Source organism: Cheilinus undulatus, linkage group 20 (assembly GCF_018320785.1).
Source record: "Cheilinus undulatus linkage group 20, ASM1832078v1, whole genome shotgun sequence".
NCBI lineage: Eukaryota > Metazoa > Chordata > Actinopteri > Labriformes > Labridae > Cheilinus > Cheilinus undulatus.
Window position 1 is genome coordinate 23,986,309 of NC_054884.1, and position 23,973 is coordinate 24,010,281.

A 23,973-nucleotide genomic window follows, 5' to 3' on the forward strand; every position below is an offset into this window, starting at 1 on the left:
ACTTCACTCTTGCTTTTCAAGGAATTTTTCAAGTTCCTTTAAGACGGGGGGGGGGGGGGAGTAATTCCCTGCCAATTCAGGCCCTGGTTCCTGTAGTGGAAACAAGCCTTTGTAAGTAGAAGAGGACTTGAGTACTTACTGAAGTACCTAGTTCTTGGGGAAAGTTCTCACAGTGGAAATGTGGCATTAGATGCTGTCTGACCAAAAATACCTAAACATCCCTGCAAATTATAAAGTAAAAACCGAGTCCCCAGTTTGGTAGAATTTTGTACAAAATAAGTTCTGATGGTAGAGTAGTATCTGCTTAAAATTCAAAATATAGAAAATAGTGAAAATGCATTTTTTCATACTTTTTAAATGAATGCAAAGCAAATCACTCTCAGGTGTTAAATTTGCACTTGACCTTTAGTGTTGAGGGGTTATTTCTCCCACATGCACATTCAGAGAAGTACATGCTTACGTGCACACAAACAAAAAAATGGATCATAAACACACATTAAAAAAAAAGAAGATATTATGACAGCAGGCACTGGAGTCTGAATCCATGCTTGGGTGTGGTGGGGGGTTGGGGTTGTCTTTATGGTCCCTCTTTTGAGTGTAGTGAAGTTGATGGACAGATAACACGGGACACATGAAGCACAAGGACTCAGAAGAGATGCTTTCAGGTGTGACTTTATTGGAGGTCTACTCACACATTCACACAGAGATGAAAGAAAAGAGCAAAAAAAAAATCAAAAGGAGGTAGAAGATGAGATGAGAGTATTGCAACAGTTAGAAAAATGGAGGCAGAGTGGAGGGGGAAGAAATGGCCCTGAATGGCAAATCCTGTCCACGGGAGGATTTATGAGATAGAACAAGCCACATGATGGATTCATATGAATATTGCATGAACACGAGAACAGCTGAGTGGAGGGGAAGGTGAGGGAGCAGCCAAGAGGACATGGTTCAGTTGGTGACTCCGTAAGCCTGATCTACAGTAGGATGCAGCCAGCAGCAAATAAGTCAAGAGCAGCTAGTTTTTCTTTGTACAAAACAAATCGAATCCTTCCTAAAGCCTCTCTTCTTTCAAGTTTAATCAGTCTAAAGCTCAGAATTAACCAAAAGCACAGAGAATTTCTCTAAAACACTCATAAGGACAGATGATCAACATTATTTAGGAAGAAAAATGAGTGCAAACGGAAAAAAATGTGGTAAAAACATACGAGCGGAGTATTTACAACAAACATTCAAATGTGAGGCAGCTTGTTCAGCCATGACAGCACAGATTGGGCAAACCTGTGCAAAATAGAGCTTCTCATAGTAAAATACATTCTCTCTACGTCTATCTTCAGCAAATATACGGCTCAGTCTGGAATATGATTTCTATATCTGTATTTTTGTTACTGATGGGAGCAGATCGAGTGATTATGTCTGTGTTTTACCAATAAATCTTTGTGTAATAACCAACGATGGCTTTCACTTTACTGTGACAAAGAACCAAAATAAAAAAAGGAAAATAAAATAAAAACCACGAATGAAAAGATGATCAAAACTCATAGTTATGAGGACAGGCAGTCTTTATTGGAAACAGGGGGTGGGAGAATACAAAAAACCAAAATAATAATAACAATAATAATAAAAACAGAAAGAGAGACAAACGGAGGAGGGGGCGGGGCAGACATGGGCAGATGGGGGTTGATGGTGGGGCAGTCAGTGTGAGGAGGGGTGATGAGTGTGTGTGTTGTATTTTGTCTGCGTGTGTGTGTGTCCATGTGGCAGCAGTTAGGAGGAATTGAAAGAGCTCTTACACTCTGCCTTTATGGCCCCACAGTTAATGGGCACAAAGGGCCGGCGTGCGGCACGGCGCAGCCTGATGATGTCACGGCACATGTGCCGGGCCAGCTTGGTGAGGCGGGTGGCCTGCAGCAGGAAGGCCTGCTTGGTCTTCATGGAGGACTTGGGGCTGCCGCTGTTTCTCATTGGAACCATGTGGTTGGACTGGCGAGGACCGTGACTTCGCGAGCGAGGCTCCTGAGGAAGAAGGAGGGGAAGGAAAGACCAGTGAACACAGAAATACTGATTGCAGATGATACAAAAAAATCAGGAATGTGCGCAGGCATGGTGAAGCGGAAACTCCACATGTACACACATACCCGTTTTCCACCAAGCCAGTTCCAGGACAGGTTCTTGGCTAGAGTTGGAGCCAGCTCAAAGTTGGTTCAATTTAAGAACTGCTAGAGAACGGTTTGCTTATTCACAGGCCAGGTTAGCCTGATAGCTACACCATTATGCCACTGAAAATGTCACTGTTACGTTAGAACTGTCTCTGTTGACTTTCTTAACTTTGCTCAAAGTCCAAAGTACCCTACTCCAACACATTTATGCTGCTCACTGTGACGGTTTTGAAAGGCAATTATGTTAAAGGAGACAGGCATAACCTAACAATTCTTATTAACACGGAAACCAAGATGCTCAGCCTCTTATGCACTTTAGGTAATGCTAACTTACCTTAATGACAGAGCACAATTGTGACTCAATTCAGCAAAAAAGTCAATTGTTCAGAGTTAAGAAATGACTTATTTAGACAAGGTAGACCAAATTTATATTATATACGCCTCTGGGATGTTCATTATGAAGGTGAAATGTCACAAGGGCGCAAAAATCAGGGCATGGCACTGTCAACAAGGCTTTAGTCAACCACTCCTGCTCCTAGTAATGGCAGATGCTATGGCGTCTGATTTTATGAACAGCAACAAATCCTCTTCATTCTGCAGTTTACCTGTGAATTTATAAAATTCACTGCAATTGGAATTGGTTTTACACTTTGTACAAGCAACATAACATTTTTGATTGTAGGCATTTCCGTCTTAATGCAACACTTGGCATTTTCTGGCTTTTTTAGGAACGTAATTTGAAGTATTAGAGTGAATTAATGAATTGCCTGTGTTCTGTGTGAATGAACTTACATTGCTTGCTGGGCTCGGGGAAGTCCTCTCCTCTGGACCCTCTGCTCTGCTTGGCATCTTCAGGCCTCCGTACTTCTTCCAGTACATCCAGCAGGAGACACACAGGCGGCACTGCATGTTTGGAGGCCCCCATGAGTACCACTGGGCCGACTGCATGGCTGTTAATGCACAAAAATGCATGAATGAGTAAGAGGCATTAGCGGAGAAAACTGGTCTAAAGACACTCAGCATATCGATCTCTCTCACACTGCGTCAAGTCTCTCCATAAATGATTTTATCAGTGTTCAATTATACTGAGTCAAAGAGTATGCTTACAGCTGAAATCAGTGCGTTAAGTAACTACCATCTCTGGAAGCTTTATCTGGTCTGATCTGAATTAATGGTAGGATGGATATGGGGAAATATGGAAATAGAGCAGAGCTATGTGCAAATATACAGTGCATTTGGAAAGTGTTCAGAACCCCTACAATTTTTTTAATTTGTTATGTTGCAGCCTGATGCTATAGTTGTTTAAATTCATTTTTCTCTCATTAATCTAAACTCAGTACCCCATAATGACAAAGTGAAAACAATACATGACATTACATTAAGTGTTCAGACCCTTTACAAAAAGACTTGAAATTTAGCTCAAGTGCTTCCTAATTCCTCTTGATTGTTATTGAGATGTTTGTACCTCTTAACTGGACATGATTTGGAAAGGCACACACCTCTCTATAGAAGGCCTCACAGCTGACAGTGTATAACAGCAAAAAACAAGTCATGAGGTCAAAGGAACTGCCTGCAGAGCTCAGAGACTGGATTGTTTCAAGACACAGATCTGTGGAAAGCTACAAAAACATCTGTGGCACTGAAGGTTCCCAAGAGCACGGTGGACTTCATTATTCTCAAATGGAACAAGATTGGCACAACCAGGACTTTTCCAAGAGCTGGACGCCCAGCAAAACTGAACTATCAGGGGAGAAGTGCCTTGATAAGAGAGGTGAGCAAGAACCTGATGGTCATTCTGTCTGAGCTCCAGAAGTCCTGCATGGAGATGGGACAAAGATCCAGAGGGACCAAGATCATCGCAGCCCTCCACTGATCTGGACATTACAGCAGAGTGGCTACTGATGCCATCCTCAGTGCAAAACACATGAGAGCCTACTTGGAGTTTGCAAAAAAAGACTCTCAGAGTGTGACCGTGCACCGTAGAGTGTTGGTGTTTTTTCCTATTTCACCTGTGATTCAACTCAGCTCATATAGGCTTTAGTTACTGCCATTAATTGCCACATGACGAAGCAAATCCAAAAGGTAAAATATTTGGGGATTTTGGGCTGTTACTTGGACAAAAAACAAATACTTAGGCATCACAATGTGAAACTCCAATGGAAAATTACTTTATTTCAAATAAGCAACAGAACCATAAAAAATGGTCAACAGAAACTACACGGCTTGTTTTCTGTAGTAGCACAGCTTTAAGGAGCAGAATCAATAGTAAAAAGAAGTATTGATCAGTAGATTAGTCACAGCTGTCAGGATAAATCAGCAGTGAAGGAAAAATGAAGTGAAAGCATCTCTTCAAGAGTCAGAAAAGCTCAAGATTGAAGAAGAATCCTTTGGCTGACTGACTGCATCGGGTTTTCTTTTACTTCTATCTGACCCGGGCTCACTGCCCTTGTGATTTAATTTCACACTTGCAATGCTTAAACTTGCACACGAAACTCACTGTAGCAGCTCTCGCAAGCTCGGCCCCCGCCTGCTGCATGGTAGGCCCCGGGGCCTGCTCCATTCACTGTAGCCATCTTGCCATTGGTCATAGAGATCTGGTTGGGGTTGGGCTTGTTACTGTCAGAAAGGAGCGAATAGAAGAGAGTCAAGACACAGAATGAGTGAAGCTGCTTTCAAAATAAAAGAACATAACAGTTAAGAACAAACAATGATTATCTGGCACCCACAGTAATAATGCCAACAATGAAAAAGTCGACATAAAGGGACTTACTATGTGGGGATGTAAACTTGCTTCAATTTGCTCTCTGCCTCTGCTGCCTTCAGTCTCTTCTGCTCAGGGAAAAAACACACAGGATTAATTCATTAACAACTGAAGGAATCTACAGCTGTCTGTCTTTCATGAACATCCTCTAAGTCATTATTAACACCTCTGAGATTAATGTAATCCATCTGTGTTATTTTTGGCTGCCAATCAGTGATGAGTGTAGAATATGCTAATGCATCTCAAGGGTGCTATTTCCTGTATTCTTCACAAGAAACATCTGGTAGTCACCTTTATTTATGTACACACCAAAATTACATGAGATATCCGTTAACAGTGCTTATGTTGTAGCACTTCTTTTACTGTCATAATGCTAAATAAGAACCAGATTGCCTGCAATTATAAGGTCGGCCACACACTAAAATGATTTTGAAATCTTAAATGGTTTGAAAAACATTAGAGAGTACAAAAATAAAGACAGTTTCAAACAATACTGCATATAATTTTAGCACAAAAAGAAAAGACATTTGTGTTTGGTAGATTATTTCTTTGTTATTAAAAAGCTTCTTGGCAACAAATCTTATACAGATGGAAAGCCTTTATATTTCCCTTTAAAATAGTGTCACATTTGTAGGGAACATGTGTTTGTTGGATGAGCAGCAGAGCTGAGTATGTGGGTTGTGCTCATGCAGAATTTTCCAAATCATCTCTGCCAATGCCAAACAGCTTATTCTGCTGTTGCTATTGACTCTTGTTTTGAATATTTGGCACCCAAAGGTGCTCATAACCAGGCGCCTGATTGGCACCTATTTGTCAGCACCTGTGAGCATGGGCCCCACTACAGTAGCCAGAAGGTGTTTGCTCCAAGAATCGGTGTGCCACGTTTGACTGGTCTGGACATATTACGTGTGATAGGTCAACTTCAAGCTGGTGTTCACCAAAACCAAGTTGCAGTATCATTTAGAGCGAGCCCTAATACCAACTCCAAATGGAAGGTCAAGTTCCATATAATGGGGGATGCTAGACAGGCTGTTAAGTGGGCGTCCCAAGAAGATGACATCCAAAAAGATTGGATGATATGGCCGATGGATCTCTGCCCAAACAATCTGGAAAAGACAGCATGCAGCCAATCTCTGGCCTCATAGGGCTTCCATGACTGCCCTTCACCATCAGGCCCCTTTGCACTGGTGAACTGGGCACAGGAACCTGTAGGGGAACGTTACACTAAGCAGTGAGTCCAGATTCTGCTCATGTCTGATGAATTGTAGAGTCAAAGTAGAAAACACTATGCTGATTGTTGCACCGACTGGGTAACATCTTTTGATGGAAGCAGTGTGACAGTGTTGAGTGGCATCCTCCTCCCTGGAAATATGAGGCTTGTCATCAGTGGAGGCAATCTCAAAGCAGCGAGATAACAAGAGGAGATACAACCAGTGGCAATCCCATATCTGCACAGTGTCAGACTGAACTCCATCCTCCAAGATGACAATGCTCGCCTCCACAGAGCGGAGTGGAGAGGATGGAATGGCTTGTCAGCAGCCCTGACCTCAACCCCATTTAACACTTGTGGGATCAGCTTGGGTGTGCTGTTCATGCCAGAGTGACCAACACAACCAAAATGGCCGACAAGCGGGCAAATGCTGGTTGAAGAATGGGATGCCATCCCACAGCAGTGTGTGACCAGAGTGGTGACCAGCATGAGGAGGTGCCAGGCTGTTGTGGCTGTGAATGGTTTCTTCACATGCTACTGAGGCTCCTGTTTGTTAAATGACTTAATTGCTAAATTGCCAATATGTCTTGTTTCTTCGGGCTTCAATCATGAGTTGACCCACTGATACACTCACTACTCGTCAGAGAGAGCAAATCAGGCCTAAAGTTAAGCTTAAACTTTTGTCATGTGCGGCCATCTAAATACAGGTTTTGCAGATCGTATTCAGGGACACATCTGCTCTGGATTTCAACTGATGACAGTAGGTGCTTTAGAATTAGTGATGATTTACTGTGCAGAACTGTGAGACATGGATGCTGTCTCTGATTTAATGTTTATCTTTCTGAACTTTCTACAGTTGTCTTTTTTGTGATGCATAACATGCCTCCCTTTAATTTGTTTAAATTTCCCATAAATTTTCAATAGAAAAAAAAGTCGATTTGTCAGGGGATAAGGAGTGCTACTCAGCATTTTTCTTTTAAGAGTTTCTTCAAGTTTGGAAAGTTATAGTATTCACTGAAACCCTCTTTAAAACAGGGACATTTAAAGATAAGTTAGCATATAAAATAAAATATTATACTGAATAACAATGTGGGGACTGTACGATCCAACTTCCAAAGTTCAGATTTTATCAATTCACTCTAAAATGCCCTTTTCAGTCCTCCAACTCTTTCTTAAGTGTTGTATTAAATCACTGGAGTACCAACCTCTAACATGGTGAGCAATGACAGTCTAGCAAAAGCATTATGCAGCATATATAAGAGAGTATTATATATAGTCAAGTTAAAGGGGTAACAAGAAATTCCTACATTAAGTTTTCATTTTTACCTCTGTCTTCATTTACTGTTATATCAATTATAACCATTTAACAAAATGGGCATGAAATCTATGAAAATCTTAATATAATTGTTCAAGAGTCCTTAATGAGTCTCACCTGTTGCACGTATCTGTCTGTGGTCTTCCACATGTAGTAGTACTCTATGATGCTTGTCAGAGACTTCCATGGCAGCTTCATCAGGAGAGTGAGACGTGTGGAGAGGGAGAGGGGAAGGGGGAGGGGGAGGGGAGGGGACAGAGAGCAAATTAATGATATTAATATCCCATGTTCTTGCCATCTGGGTGCGAAAAGCCTTCATGCATATTCATGAACGAGAGGCATCGTGACCACAGAGGCTGAAAGCTACCGGCTTTGCCTGATTCTGAGAATACACACACAGTGATTCACACGTTTAATAAGTATTCATGAGCACCTGGTGCCACCGCAGACACACGTATCCTGTCTTTACTGTTCAGCTTAGGTAGAAGCGAGGGGTTAGGAAAGTTCAAGAGGATCAAATACTCAACTGCTGAGGGCGGAAAGAGGGCTGTAAAAATGTGTAATTTGGTCTTTTATCAAGGCTCTGGTTGGTTTAATTAATATGTAGATCAATCTAAATGTTCAACGGGACACATTTTCATAAAAAGAAGTGCCAAAATACAGTCTGAAGACACTTTCTCCAGTATTATGAACTCTCTTCCTGTCCATTTTTATGCTATGTGAGTTTTAAAGCCACTAAAGGGTGTCAAAATTTTCAAGAATTTTTTGCTATAATATAAATGGAAACAATACAATTTCAATTGTTCTTTTGATTAGTAGGATCTGAAAGAACCAAAGCTTAAAAAAATAAATACAGATCTTAAGCCAACCCAACTCTACCAAAAAAGAGAGAGACAGCACAGGAACATTTCAAACATATTTTGCAGTTTGCTTACAATTTGTTTATTTGTACGTAAATAAAATAAGAGGTGACTATAATTTTTGCTGCCATGGTCACATATTAGGTAATAATAACATGTGAAGTATGCTAGTTTGGTATCAAAGTTTACAGTCTGGTGTTGTGAAATGTCTTAAATGTTTTAAACAGGAGTCACCAATCTTGTGTGGTGTCCCTCTGACCCTTTGGTTTATTAGTAACAAGTAACCAAACAGCTGCAAATGTGCTTAAAACTTGCATACATTTTTCTGGTCTTAAAAGTGTTTTATTTACACAAATGATGGATATTTTTATGAGTTTCATTTCATATTAGGCTACATAAGTTGTTAAATACAAATTTTTCATCTATCATTTTAAAAAAGGTGGTAATACAGTCATTGCTCACAGATTAGTTTCCTCAGTAGAATCTGCAACATACTGTAAAATAGCTCTACGTTCTTGGTATTGCTGTGTTTCAAGGAAATATCACAGAAACGTAAAGGAATCCTATCCTGACACAGGCAGCTGCTGCAGACTTGGAAACTATCAAAAAGAAAAAAAAAAAAAAAAAAAAAAAAGGATGAATAATAATGAGTCAGATCTGTTTCACTACTGCTATTGTCAGAAGTCCCGCCCCTTCTTGATCTTGATTGGTAAGTGAGGGAGATGTGGCACTGATGAGTGCAGCGCTGTTCCAAAACTTGAACGGTTTTCAACTGAGAGCGCTTTCAGTGTGGCGACAAAAACAGCTGATGATGAGGGCGCTTTCTCCACCTCAGAAGGCTAGGCAACATGGGCTCTGAATTTTAAAAAGTGCTGCCAACGCCAAAAAGCCAGCAATGGACACAGGCCCTAAATGTGGGGAAACTGAAATTTTATCAGCTGATTTATTTTTTTCAATTAATTTTGGCAGGTAGATCTAGCATTCTGTTAACATTATAGGGTCTTTAGTTTCAGCAGGTTGGTGACCATTGGTCTACAGGACACATTTTCCACCTAAAACTGAAATCAACGCACAACCTTTGTTGGAACATTTGCACTAATGACACAGGCCCTTTCTCTTTTTCACTGCCTTTTTAAAACAGGAATGCCCACCCATACTATATCTATTGTTCCATATCATTAAACTGAGCCTCAGGGGTTAGGGAGATGTTTTTGGGATTTGGAAGGTGAAAGATTCAAACCTTAGCTTCATCAGTCTACATGTCCAAGGGTTTTTGTGAAGAGACTAAACCCCTAAACTCCTGAAGGCACAGCTTTTAGTGTTGACATGTTGGCTGAGGGAGATCCTTGGTGGACAAAGTCAGGGGTGTATGAATGCAAAGTACATCTAAAAGGATGAATATCGACTAATGAAAAGCAATCAGTGGGAAAAAATTTAACATACATTTACCATTTTGGTGTTTGTAAATAAGAGTAAATATGTAGTTTACAGGTTATAAATGGTGATTTACTTAAGAAATCAATCCATAAACAAAATTTTGATAGCAGTGATTTTAATAGGATTTAATTTCTTTCACTGAAAAAACACCTAAGATCCTGCAGCTGGAACATCCTCCATGGCAATGACCAACTCTGGAACCTGCTTAAAATCAGTATTTGTTGCTGTTAGAACTCACAGAGCTAAAAAACACAGAGGTTTTTCTCCCTCAACATGTTAAACTGTGCTGTCATGTTCTTTAACTTTAAAAACCTTAAAATCTTCAACATAGTTGATTACATCTGTTGTAGCCCCTAACTTTATGTTTGACCCTTCAGTCTTTGATGTCTTTTCCTTTTTCCAAAAGTAAACAGGCCAACTTTAAATAAACCAGACTTTTTCAGTTGACTGATATGATTACATTTCGTCCTCCTGGCTCAGGGATCACATCTGCATCTCCAAATTAAAGATCTTATCACTCACAGCAGTCTAGTTTAGAGAATCAGCGAAGCTTAGTATGCTAAAATTGACCAATCAAAACTGAGTTATCAACACAGCCATGTTTTAAAAGGAGATACATTATATTGCCAAAAGTATTCACTCACCCATCCAAATAATTGAAATCAGGTGTTCCAATCACTTCCATGGCTACAGGTGTATAAAATCAAGCACCTAGGCATGCAAACTGTTTCTACAAACATTTGTGAAAGAATGGGTCGCTCTCAGGAGCTCAGTGAATTCCAGGGTGGTACTGTAATAGGATGCCACCTGTGCAACAAGTCCAGTCATGAAATTTCCTCACTCCTAAATATTCCACAGTTAACTGTCAGTGACATTACAACAAAGTGGAAGCGATTGGTAACGACAGCAACTCAACCACAATGTGGTAGGCCACGTAAAATGATGGAGCGTATAGTTCTCAGGCGTATAGTGCGCAGAGGTCACCAACTTTCTGCAGAGTCAATCGCTACAGACCTTCAAACTTCATGTGGCCTTCAGATTAGCTCAAGAACAGTGCATAGAGCGCTTCTTGGAGTGGGTTTCCATGGCCGAGCAGCTGTATCCAAGCCATACATCACCAAGTGCAATGCAAAGAGTCAGATGCAGTGGTGTAAAGCACGCCGCCACGGTTCTTGTCTGACTGCATTGTGCCAAGTGTAAAGTTTGGTGGAGGGGGGATTATGGTGTGGGGTTGTTTTTCAGGAGCTTGGCTTGGCCCCTTAGTTCCAGTGAAAGGAACTCTGAATGCTTCATCACAGCAAGAGATTTTGGAAAATTCCATGCTCCCAACTTTGTGGGAACAGTTAGGGATGGTCCCTTCCTGTTCCAACATGACTGTGCACCAGTGCACAAAGCAAGGTCCATGAAGACATGGATGAGAGAGTTTGGTGTGGATGAACTTGACTGGCCTGCACAGAGTCCTGATGAAGAATGGTCAAAAATTCCCATAAACACACTTCTCAACTTTGTGGAAAGCCTTCACAGAAGAGTTGAAGCTGTTATAGCTGCAAAGGGTGGACCAACGTCATGTTAAACCCTATGGATTAAGAATGGGATGTCACTTAAGTTCATATGTGAATCAAGGCAGATGAGCGAATACTTTTATAGCACTTTTATAATACTTAATATAGTGCATATACCAGTATGTTAAAAACAGAATACATGCTTATGTTTGCTCATATTTATCCCAAACCCTATAGCACAGTAGCTGATTTTCAAACTACATAAATACGTATAGAACAGCCAGCTTTCAAGCTGTGAAAAAATATCCCTAAAACAGAGGAGACTCAAGCAGATCACAATTCTACAAAAAAGAGAAATTATCTGCACTGAGCAGACACCTTTGAAGTCAATAGCAGTGGGCATTTCTCTCCTAAAACAACGGAGTAGGCAACCCCACATTTATCAATCATTTGATACCTGTAATAAATAACTAGAAAACGTGGATATAATTACAGGGTGCTATATGAACAACAGATGTAGAGTTTTCTGAATTGAGGGCAAACTGGATATTCAGAAGTGTAGCATGTTTTTCCTGTCCTTCTTGTCTAATCCTCTCGCGGAGATTAGCATGTCTTGATACCCCACCTACTGCCTTTGCACTACTGATTTCCCTTCTGAAGACAAAAGGCTAACAGCTGCATCCATAACCTGTTTTGTTTTCTTTTGATTTATGGCTAGGATGAATTATGATTACAGTAAAAAAAAACTTCTAACATTAAGAACACAGAAAAAATAAAAGTTACTAGCTATGGACACCCTTAACGGCTGTAAATAGATTGACTTTTATTTGTCTTTTGAAACAATGTGATCTACATTCAAGCCAGTCAACTACTCTTCCCATAGCATGGCTTTTTTTCTTTAATTCTTTCTTATTTCATTTAAACTTATATCTATATCCCTACAATTACTGCAGCTATGATGTTTCTAAGAACAACTGTAACATCCAAACTCTGCCCTGTATTCAAGTGAATAAGACACCCTTTGAATATCTATTTTACCATCATGAGCTTTGTCCCTTATACCGGTACAAACAATACAGCAAAATAACATGCTGAGACTCGTGCCATCAATACTTTAAGAAACAGCTGCCACTATCCATTACTTCAAGTGATTGCAGCAATTGAAAATCTGCCGCATTTATTGTGTATTTCAAGTGGCAGCATCCCTGCTCAAAACATGTTATGATATACAGTGACAGACCAAGGGGTTGGCGCCATTTTTTAACAGCTATACTTGCTCATTTGGTCATTATTATGCTTATAAGCACGGATCTGATAGAAAAAAACCTCCTAAATCAAAGAAAATGATCAGCAGAGGTGAGCAGGAGACTCACAGGCAGTGGGGCCATACTTTACAGCTACTATGCCAGTAGCTGGCAGGATTACAGGGTCCACATGGCGAAAACAGCTGGTACTGAAAGAGCTACACAGCTGAAAAGAAGCTTCAGATTGTGGACTTAGCTGAGCAAGATGGAAATTCTCACTTAAGGAGTTGGTTTAAATCTTTTCATATACGACAGTGTCTCATGGTGCAACCTGTTTTCAAGATTTCAATAATTCTACTATTCTTATCCACTTTTACACAGGCACGGCTTAAACACAAACTTACAAAGTCTTGTCGGATGTCATTGAAGTCTTTTCCGTATTTCTCTAGTGCCTCTTCAAACATAGCGGCCTCTGAGGCGCTCCACTCCTCCATCTCGTCCCTGCAGAGCACCGGGCCACCTGCCGGGACCAACACACTGAGCGCGCTGGACAGGTCGTAGTTATGACGATGCAGTGTGTCCATCGCATGGAACTGCAACCAGAACAGACACAAAGTAGTGGTTATAATCTGTCAGTAAAGCCCAATCAGGTGCTGCTGTTTGTCTTTTTTTGCGTCTGACCCACCAGTGTGATATCTCGTGAGGCTGCAGCTGCACTCATGTGTAAACTCGGCTGTCTGACTGAACTGCTGCAGTCCAACGCTCGAGCAAAGGTCCCCACCGCCCTGAAATAAATGCACACAAACAAAAAGAAAATATATTAAAAATGCTGGTCATTACTGTAGCATCATACATCTATGTCAGTGAAGCTTATTGTTTTTGTAAATTAGTTTTTGCTGAAAAACAACCAGATAATAACACACAGCTCTGAAAAAACCTTTCAGTAATCAGGAGCAAAGAAAGCATGTAATCACAAATGACTCCATAATGATTCATAAACATTGAATAGCTTTTCACCAAGGACACAAATATGGCGTTATCATTTTTTTAATGTAATTTTCAGCACTCAAATTAAAATGTAAATAAGGTGAGATTAATCACATATCATTGGAAATGTCAAAAATTAAAATTACTTATTCTTTGGAGCCCATGAACAAAACATTGTGCATTTGTTTTGTCAGCTGAGGTCATGGTATTGCTGCTATATGTTTGTTTGTCATCTGGAGTACAAAAACATTTCCTCCTTAGTTTTATCCATGTAGGTATAAACGTTAAGAAAAGGTAGGGCCACATTTCCGCAGCAGTAAAGATTAAATGACATATGCTTTCAATGAGGTAAAGGTCAGTTTATGAATTTGCCGTCTAAATGTTGTTATTTGGCCAAAGATAAGGTATTACCGTGCCACCACTAGGAATTGGTCTATCTGTTTATTGGTGAGTGGACACTCTGGATCCCACAGCTTCTCTTCTAGCTTGGACTGGTCCCTGTCGTCTGCCTCACCTGCCGGAAAAACAGAGACAACACATGATGTACGATTCACGGGCTTTAAAACGGGCTGAAGTAAAAGAAGGAGGCCCCCCTTTTGCAGCTATAACAGCCTCCGCTCTTCTTAGAAGACCTTTCAAAAGGTTTTGGACTGTTTCTGTGGGAGTTTTTGCCCATTCATTCTGTAGAGCATTTATGAGGTTGCAATCTCCTTTCCAGTTCATCCCAAGGGTGTTAGATTGGGTTGAAGTCAGGGTTCTGTGAGGGCCAGTCTAGTTCTTCAACAGCAAACTCATCAAACCATGTCTGTATAGTCCTTGTTTTGCGCACTTGGGCACAGTCATGTTGGACTAGAAAAGGGCTTTCCCTAAGCTGTTGCCACAAAGTTGGAAGCATAGCAGGATCCAAAATATCTAGGTATGCTGAAGCATTAAGATTGTCCTTCACTGGAGATAAAGGGCCTCGCCCAAACCTGAAAAACAGCCCCATACATTATCCCTCCTTCACCAAACGTTGGCACAACGCAGCGAGGCAGGTAACTATCTTCCAGTATCCACCCAACCCAGACTCGACCATCTGACTGTCAAACCTAGAAGAGTGATTTGTCACGCTACAGAATACATTTCCTCTCTTTATTCTTTATTAATTACTATTACTACTATTTTCTTTGCTCTTTATTAATGGAATCAGCAGAGCATTGGTGACTTTTACCATTCAACTTGACCCCGCTCTGTGTTTTTACTGAGTTGCTGTTGTTCCTAAATTCTTCCACTTTCTAATAATATAACTTGCAGCTGACTGTGGAATATCCAGCAGGAATGAAATTTCATGGCCTGTCTTAGTGCAAAGGTGGCATCCACCACACTTAAAGTCACTGAGCTCTTCAGAATGACCCATTTTGTATCACAAATGTTTGCAAATGGAGACTGCATGGCTAGGTGTTTGATTTTATACACCTGTGGTAACAGAACTGAGTGAAACAACTGAATTCAATAATAAACAGGTGTGGCCAAATACTTTTGTCAATATAGTGCATTTTTACATTAGCAAGAGAACAACCCTGAAAAAGCTCAAAGCTTGATCCTAGAATTACAGATTTTATTACAAATATGGAATAAATACTGAAATAAACAAACAAACTAGCAGACAACAAAGGAAATATCAACAATGCAAAATAGTAGTTACCTTGATAAACACATCCGAAAAGTATTGGGAAAAAGCAATCATCCCTTTTTTACCCTTATAAAAAGAATTTATGGAGAATAAAGCTATGAATTCCAATGGCATCATGTAATACATGACCATACTCTTTATTTTCTTATGATTAGAGCAGAAACTTGGGGAAAAAAGAAATCTATTGTGCTTTTGAACAAACTTAGCATACTTAATTGTTTATTTTCTCTTTTAAGAGGCAAAAATACCTGCTGTTCCCTCCCTTATTATAATAAAAACTACATATTTTTACCCCTTCACACAGCAACAGCTCTTCTGAGCATTTGCCCTTCGAGACTGATTGCACACAAACAAACATCAGCTGTTGATAATGAGGTGAGAGATGTATAAAAAAAACTGTAGGCGTAATTAATTAGCACACGTTGAGTGAGTCACTTAGGGTGAAGCTCACACCGACCTTCTTGTAGCATCTCAGGTACGTCTGCCTGAAAGCGAGGTCCCACTCTGATCTCTCCTTTGTCAGCCAAGAGAGTTTTCTGTGTTGGGTCGTACACCAGTGAGTAGAAGAATGTATCCTGAAAGGAGTAACAAATTAATTACAAGAAGTTAAAGTCAATTTGGACCTACAAAACACCTTTCTAGCTTATAAATTGGATAAATTCTTTTGTCAAAATGATATAGAAACAAGCAAACTATGTATTAACTTATTTGGATTATTTTGTCTGCGAAAATTCCTGAACAGTTTCTTTTTCTTATGCATTTAAAGGTCTTCCCTGCTGTTTTTCAATAAACTGCCAATCGGATATCTATTTTCTTACATTTCTTGGACCAAACTATGAATTCAAAATAAAACGAATACTGACAGTAATCGGTTGTGTCAGCCTTGTGCATTACTTTAAGTTGTTGTGACTGGAGAAAAATAAAAAAAGGCAATAATAAACTGTGACCCTAACCTGCTACGACACATATAGTCCTTCACAAGCACAAATAAACAAAGAAATGACACCTCCTGTTTTCTTTTCTCTGACTCACCTCTTTGTCAAGGTATGAAAGAACGGCTTCAGTCTCATTCAACAATGCAACACTGCACTTCCCCCTGATGGAGAGACAGAAATAGAGGGAAAGACGGAAAAACATTGTGTCAGTCACTGACACAGGAAGTGAGTGGAGGTAGTTTGTCTTTTTCGTGGCTGGATGAGTGACCATTCAAGAGCACTGCCTGCAGATGATGTGCAGTATGGTTCAGATCTGTCTGCTCTGCTTGTACATGCTAGTCTTCATTTAAGGCCATAAAAAAATGTTAGCACATGATCCTGAACAAATTAAAGGCAATAACAATGACAAACTTCTGACATTTTGACTCAAATGTAACACATTAAACCCCTATGTAAAACAGCCAGTGACTTGCAGTTTTTGGCTTGCACCTCATACTTCAAAAACATTATTAGAGGTGAACAAAGCAGACATTTTTTGATCTCTAAAAGAATGAAGAAGAACAAAAAGCGAGGAAAAGAACTTAAGTATGCCCATAAGTATAGGAAGTCATTTAGAAAAAAAATGGTGTGAAAGGCACACTTTGAAAATCTACTTCTTCATATTGAAAGTTAGCTGCATCCTCACTGGTGTTACCACTACATTTCAATTACTTAATCAGAAGAGAGTCTTGTTCATTTAATATACAGTGCTGTGAAAAATTATTTGCTCCATTCCTGATTTCTAATTTAAGTACATTTGTCACACTTAAATGTGGACTTGCTGGTGTGTTTCGAATGTGGGACCCACCTTACAACTCCCCCATGGATGCCATTTTTGCCCAGTCTTTGTCTTACTGTTGAGTCAAGTGAGGCCTGCAGGTCTTTAGATTGAACTGAATTGAATTTATCTTATTTGATAGGGACCATACAGTTTAACACAGTTTAATAACAGAGCATGAAGCTGATGTGCTGCACAGAGTTTATAGCAACAGCTAATTTCCAACTCCTATCCCTAGTCTGGCCTTTGAGTAAACAGTTCATAAAATGTACAGCATTTAACAGCATTAATATTGTTAACTGGCCACGTTAAGCTTGGTTTGGTGCGGTTATCCTTAAGTCCCAGGCAATGGCCAATAGGAACCAGCAGGATCAGTCAAAAGAGAAACAACAAATTTACTTTTCTTTCATCACAAAACTTCAACTTGACGTATTTTTAATCTTAAATTAAAGCAGAACCTTTGGAGACACTCCTTTCCAATTAAAAGTGTTCAAAGAAAAATGTATTAAAATACAAAGAAATGACAGAAGTTTAAAAGTAAGGAGGACTTGAGGGGAGCCCAACAAACCACCTGCGTCCTCAGCGGCCATCTTGTCTTGCAGATGTTGTACTGGGTTCTTTTATGACCTTCTGGATGAGCCACTAGTGCCCTCTTTGAATGATTTTGGTCGGCTGGCCACCCCTGGGAAGGTTTACCACTGTTCAAAGTTTTCACCATTTGTAGGAAATGGCTCTAACCATGGTTGGTTGGAGTCCCAAAGCCTTCGAACTGGCTTTGTAACCCTTTCCAAACTGATAGATGCCAATGATTTTTGACTTAAATTTCTTTAGATCACAGCATGATGAGCTGATTTTTGAGATCTTCTGGCCTACTTCACTTTGTCACACTGGTTCCATTATATCTTGAGTCAACAAGAAGGGAGCAAATATTTTCTCACAGAACTGTAAATGTTGCTGTTTCAAAGGCTTGTAAAAAGTTCCACTGCTGCTCAGAAGTAAATTATTGTCGATTTTTCCATCACTATTATCATTTATTCTACCTGTAAATCAATCCTCCTCATATTACTGAGATTTTTGCAATGAACTGCAATTAATAAATTACAAAACCTGTAGTAAATTAGATTTTTTAAAAGTTGATTCACAGCACTAATTTAAAGATAACACTGGTAGACTTCAAAGTAACTAAACCTTATGTAGTGCTGGCTAGACTGAGAAGGCTTCTCAATTAAAGACAACAATAAGCAGAGGTGAGCAGCATGACTCGAAGGCTCATAACAGTCACTGTGAACTGAGAGCTCAACTACTTAACTGGTAGCTAGTGCAATTGCAAACTGCACATGGCAATACAGATGGTAAACAGTTGCCAAGAAATTGAAAATTGTTGAATTGGGTACATATGGTGGAAATGGTCACCCTGGAAGATATTTTATACCATTTTTCCCTCTGAGAGATAGAATCCTAAAGGAATGCTCAGCCATAACCAAGCCAAGCTCCAACATCAATTTTATCAGCATTTTGGCCAGCAGCTGTTTTAATGCAACTTTTGAAGAGTGTTGAAGAATTACTTGCTCTTATGAGAAGACACAAATGTATTTCTTGTACTGGTTCAAATACCTCGAGTGAAGAGCACAGGGGGAATCCTAACCTTAAAAACAAGCTAAGCTTATGTTAGCAGTAGCCCAGCTTGTTACCCACCCACATATTACGAGACTGCAGGAGAGTAAAGAAAAAAACTCTGATTTCTATTGCGAAAGTCTTACCTGATTAAATTATCTTTAGTTTAAGATGTATAAGCCATGAAGACTGACTGCCTACTTTATCCCATGTTGATTAAGTAGTGTAGTCATTTCCTACAATGTGTTTATCAGGATATTTCTTAAACTGTCATAATGTTAGTCAACATTAGGAAAAGTATCCTCATCATTTATTTTTCCTGTCCAGCGTCAGTGAGTCTTTATATGGTACCTGATGTGTGTTGCAGGCAGACTCTCGTACTGCCGGGAGAGAAAGAGCTCTCTGTGGCGAAGCTGGTGTTTCTGTTTGTCTGTGAGCTCTGTCTCTGTCGGATTCTCCTTCTCCTCTTCCAACTCCTCTGCAAAAGACAAACAGAAGAGAAAACTGCATTAAAACACACATTTTTAAAGAGACAATCATGGTGACTATAGTATCAATGTTTCCGAGGCAAGCTTATAACAAAAGAAAGGACGGCTTGCTCTTGATGAATAAATAAAAAACCAAGAGATTATCAAACTCACAGGAGCATTTTATGATATCTCCTGACTGTTCTCGCCTCTGATATAAAACAATAGACTAGAAGAATATCTCACAGGGTTTGCAACCTCAAACTATTGCCTCCATCCTTTATATAAGACACCCAGGTTATTGTGCTCAGGATTATTACAAGAAATATCATCTTTGCAAAAGCAAGTTCATCCATAAATATTGGATTAGCTGCAGCTGAGTCAGCACGTAATGTCACACAGTAGATAAACATTTTAAATCACCGTTGCACTGTGCCAGTATATACTTTGATAAAACAAGTTTGTCTGCTAACTTCTTATAATTCCACCGGTTGTTTTTCAGGAGCTCATACTGGCGCTAGTACAGTTACACATTCCTGTTAGAAACTCCTGACTCCAGATTTCCACAACACTTGAAGCTGCCAGCGTGTCTTTAGAATGGCTCGATGGTCAGAGAGCTTTGGAAACCCCCTCCTCCCACACCTTTCTCTTATAATCCAAACCTGACACTTACACACCCACTTCACGCTATCGCTGGCCAGGTGTGTGGAGGTGTGAGGACTGTAGCCAAGGTTGGAATCTCTCTTTATAGAATTTTTTTTTCATCAACACCAACCTATCTATTTCTGCTGTTATAATGTGAATGGCAGACTGCAAACCAATGGAGTTATGGCTTGAAAATTTGCTCTGTTGTCCTGGTATTTTAACAGAAGCCCCTTTCACACATGTACTGTACTCCTACAATTTCCAGGGATTTTTGAAGTAAGCTGCATGTGCACACACAAATAGAAAAACAGTTCTCTCTAACTGTGTGGATTCTTCCCCTCCACCTCCAGACAATTTTTGATACCTCCTGTCTTAATACAATTTAATCTTATATCAATGATCAATCGGATTGAAAAGTATAGAAGGTAATCAGTCGTTGGACAGGTATATAGGAAAGGAATGCCAAACTTCGGTAACATTTCAGTGCCTAAATGCAACCAATGTTTTGTGCAATTTAGAAGAGCGCCTGCACCAACATCTGCCTAACCCACAAATTCCACATACTCCTGTGCTATGTTCTAGGCATTCAGTAGTTTATTTTGACCACTGGATGCCTTTCTGGAGCTATATGGAGCAGAGCGTAACCCTGAGCAGCTGGACACAGAAACAGATTACTTTGCTTTTCCGAGGTTGACTTGTTTTTTTACTTTGATTTTAGTTGGTGATTTTTGCTTCTACCGTGGGTGAGTACACTAGGAAGTAGTGATGCATGGTAAGTTCTTTTTTTTGAACCGATACTGATAAGCGCTAATTTCCTACTCCCGATGGCCAATAACCGATAAGAAACAATTTTTTTTCAATTGTTTATTTAACAAAATACATTTATTTGATGTATTTATGCACATCTGGGGGTAAAAAGGGGTTCATATGTAGTGAGCAGATATTCATAAGTAATTCTTACTAATATCACTCATGATTTTCAAAAAAAAACAAAGAACTATTCTGACTTTATAACTGCTATTATGGTTACTTTTTTTTTTACATTTGTGTACCAAGTACAACATACACAAACACCTGACATAGGTTTTCCCCTTTTCCTTTGAATTTAATTTAGCTATTATGACAAGTAGTCAAACCTGACATTTCAATCACCTAAACAAGAATTCAGCTGACTCATGTCAAATCAGCCAAAAATAAAAAACAAATGATAACAGACTGTCATGCTTAACAAATGGAGATGCCTGGTGTTTTTTTTTGTTTTTGTTTTTTTTTTTTTGCTGCTTAAGTCAGAATTAAAGAGGGTTGATGTTTTACATAAAGATTAAAAATATGCACTGACATAAGTGATATCAGAAATAGGTTAAAAATGTTAAGGACACAGTGGTCTGTGGCTAAACTTCTGTTCCTAACATTGATCCAACTAAATGAAACCACATCAAACAGAGCAGGGATACATCTATGAAAGCAGGAGACTGTCAGACTGATTTAGTTATTATAACGTTGCACCTTTTGGCTCTGGCAAACTTTCTGCAGTTTCCAATGCCTACTGAATCAGCAATCTGCCTGGTATTAGCCTTTGGCTTGGTCCTAATGCTGGCAGCTGAAGCTAGCGGCTACTGCCATTTCGTTTTAACATTGTTAGGATGAAGACTTTTAAGTGACATAAGATCTGTTGAGGACTTCTTTCCACTCTTGAAGGCCTTTGCTGGGCAAATTCTACAAACACTGTCATAGTACCCTCCCCATCAATACTGAATAACTCCACCGTGTTGTTAGCTTCTTAGCACTGAGGCTGCTTCTTCTTCTCCTCTGGGGCTTAACAGCAGGTCTCGTACTGCGGCGCCACCCACTGTTTCGGAATGTGTAGTCTCATGAGAAAGAAAAACGCATTTATTATCTGTGGATTTTATCAGTTAGTATTTTATTATTGGGATCACAAAAATATTTTAAATATATGCAATACTGGCTGATAATTTATCTGTACCGATAATTATCATGCATCCCTACTAGGAAGTTTGAGGTTTACGTTTTCTGGAAAGGATGTGTGGTTTCATGTAGAATTCTCTGGTTTTCTACACCATAAAAATAACTTTTCCTTTTCCATGGTATCATGTTAGCTATTACACTCTGGTTTATGTGGATCGATGTATTTTTCCAGCAGTCTCTGCCAAAAATAGACCTTATGCATATCTTGAGCACTGGAGATGGACCAGAGTGTCTAAGGATGTTCCCAGGCATCTATTTCCCTATTTGGCTAAATTCCTGTTCAAATTGTGTTCAACCGACTAGTCTTAGGAGGAGAAAATACTTAGACAACATGCTAAATCATCACAGGGTCAGAGTACCACCAAGTATGGTGTGAACCTGATATACTCTGTGGAGCATGGCTAACATTAGCCGCTAGCTCCACCATAGGGATGGCACGATTACCTGTTTTCACGATTAATTGCGGTATTAAACTTTACAAATAGTTAATCATAACGTTTCCTAATTACCGTCAATTTCCAGAAAAGATTATGCCGGGAACCATATTGGTACAACAGCGCAACTCGCCAGGAATGAAAACAAAGTTACATGACATCCACATATTACCGCCTCCTGTTGCTTCCTGCAGTTGCAGGTGGAGGCTTGTCACAGTCCCAAACACGCTACAGCATGGAAGAGGAAGAGCTGTTCCTTCTGAATAAACGGTTGAAGTCAGCCGTGTAGGATTTTTTTGGGTAGAAAAAAAATGACCAGGGTGTCATTGTGGAAGACGGCCAGCCTGAATGTAAAACATGCCACAAAAAAGTTGCAGTGAAACCAGGCAGTACTTCAGCACCTGCAGGATAACCACCTGGCCTTGTACGCCAAAGTAAAGGTAAATAGTAACTGGGTTAAATCATGTCAGTGTTAGGGATGGGGACGTTTTAGCTTATCGATCCTGGTATCAAGTCGCACAGGCTCTGTGATGTATTGTCATTTTTAAGATAAGACTGGGGAAAAAACATACATCAGTTCTTACAAGGGGAACATAAACTAGAAGTGTTATGCATCACATCTAACAAGAATGTACCTTAAAGTGTCGGCTTGAGGAAAAAGACACTGCCTGTGAGAAAGGCAGGCTCTCATATCCCTCACTTCGGTGGAATCGGCAGAACTGAAGCTTATAAGCAAACTTTACGAGCTGAAGATGGAAATTATGATGCGTTCAGGTAACCTCAGTAAATTAGACAATTGTATTATACATGTTATGTGTTCAAATGCCACATAAAAATGGGAAAATTTAGTTTTTGACGAGAAACTTTAATAAATACAGTTGTGAATATGAAGAATGTGTTTATATTTGAGGGATATAAAATAGATGTGGGGGATTGAATTATAGCTTTTTAACTCAGCTAAGACCACTCAAGTGGTCCATCCAAATGGGATTATTATCATTTTTCTTGTAATTTTTGGTTACTTGACATTGTTGATATATTATTTTGTTATGAGAGCACCCTAGGGTGGAAATAAATTAAATTAAAATTTAAAAAAATAACAAGACCTTTTAGGAGTGTTTATGTGATTTTACTTATTCATGGTAGTGTGCAATTAATGAATGAAAAAAAAAATCATGATAATCGTAAAAATCGCAATTATTTCTCTGACAATAATCGCACCAAGAAAATCTGTAATCATGACATCACTACTCCACCAGCCTTTGTTTCTCTTTGCAGATTAATATCATGCTTTGGTATGTTGCGTCTTTTCACTTCTGCTGAGTAGCTATACCCGAGTACGACCCTCACCAGTCTACATACCCCTTTATTTCCATTTTCTACTTCAGAAAAACTGTATATTGCGCTGTACCTACTACACGCTAAGGCTAGATGTTGTATGACAGGCTGTGCTAGTTTGCACAGTCACACAAATCCCCATGGACAGAGTATATTTAAAACAAACTTGGTTGAACAAACAGGTCCCAGGACAACAACAAGCTCTCATTAGTTGTTGTTCTTTACTGTAAGGGTGAAAAAACATATAAAATGGGAAACAAGACTTCTACAACAAATAAAGAGGTTTGTGTAAACACAATATGTTTTTTAGATTAATAATTTCTATTAAGATTTTAAAAAGAGCGCACACTGACTCCAGTTTCTTAAATATGAATATATTATTGTTTTTCTAACACTTTATGACAAGGAACTTAATGTACAGTTGCAAGGAAAAAGTATGTGAACCCTTTGGGATTTCTTGGATTTCTGCATAAATTGGCCATGAAATGTGTTCTGATCTTCATGTAAGTCACAACAATAGACAAACACAGTCTGCCTAAACTAATACCACACAAAAAAATGATATGATTTCATGCTTTTATTGAACAAAACATGTA

At 39.4% G+C, this 23,973-nt stretch overlaps 1 protein-coding gene across 1 annotated transcript in view; it reads right to left on the bottom strand.

The window, feature by feature from the left end:
* Positions 1-1,538: 1,538 nt before the first annotated feature.
* mta3 (metastasis associated 1 family, member 3) overlaps positions 1,539-23,973 on the bottom strand; it is a 43,488-nt gene continuing 21,053 nt past the window's right edge. Inside the window, exons 4-14 of the mRNA XM_041815239.1 lie at positions 18,859-18,985; positions 16,174-16,237; positions 15,599-15,716; positions 13,881-13,983; positions 13,168-13,267; positions 12,887-13,075; positions 7,557-7,631; positions 4,924-4,982; positions 4,651-4,769; positions 2,946-3,103; positions 1,539-2,010 (exon numbers count right to left, since the gene is read on the bottom strand). Coding sequence (XP_041671173.1) covers positions 1,762-2,010; positions 2,946-3,103; positions 4,651-4,769; positions 4,924-4,982; positions 7,557-7,631; positions 12,887-13,075; positions 13,168-13,267; positions 13,881-13,983; positions 15,599-15,716; positions 16,174-16,237; positions 18,859-18,985 — 1,361 coding nt within the window. The 3' untranslated portion in view covers positions 1,539-1,761. The remainder of the gene's footprint in view (positions 2,011-2,945; positions 3,104-4,650; positions 4,770-4,923; positions 4,983-7,556; positions 7,632-12,886; positions 13,076-13,167; positions 13,268-13,880; positions 13,984-15,598; positions 15,717-16,173; positions 16,238-18,858; positions 18,986-23,973) is intronic.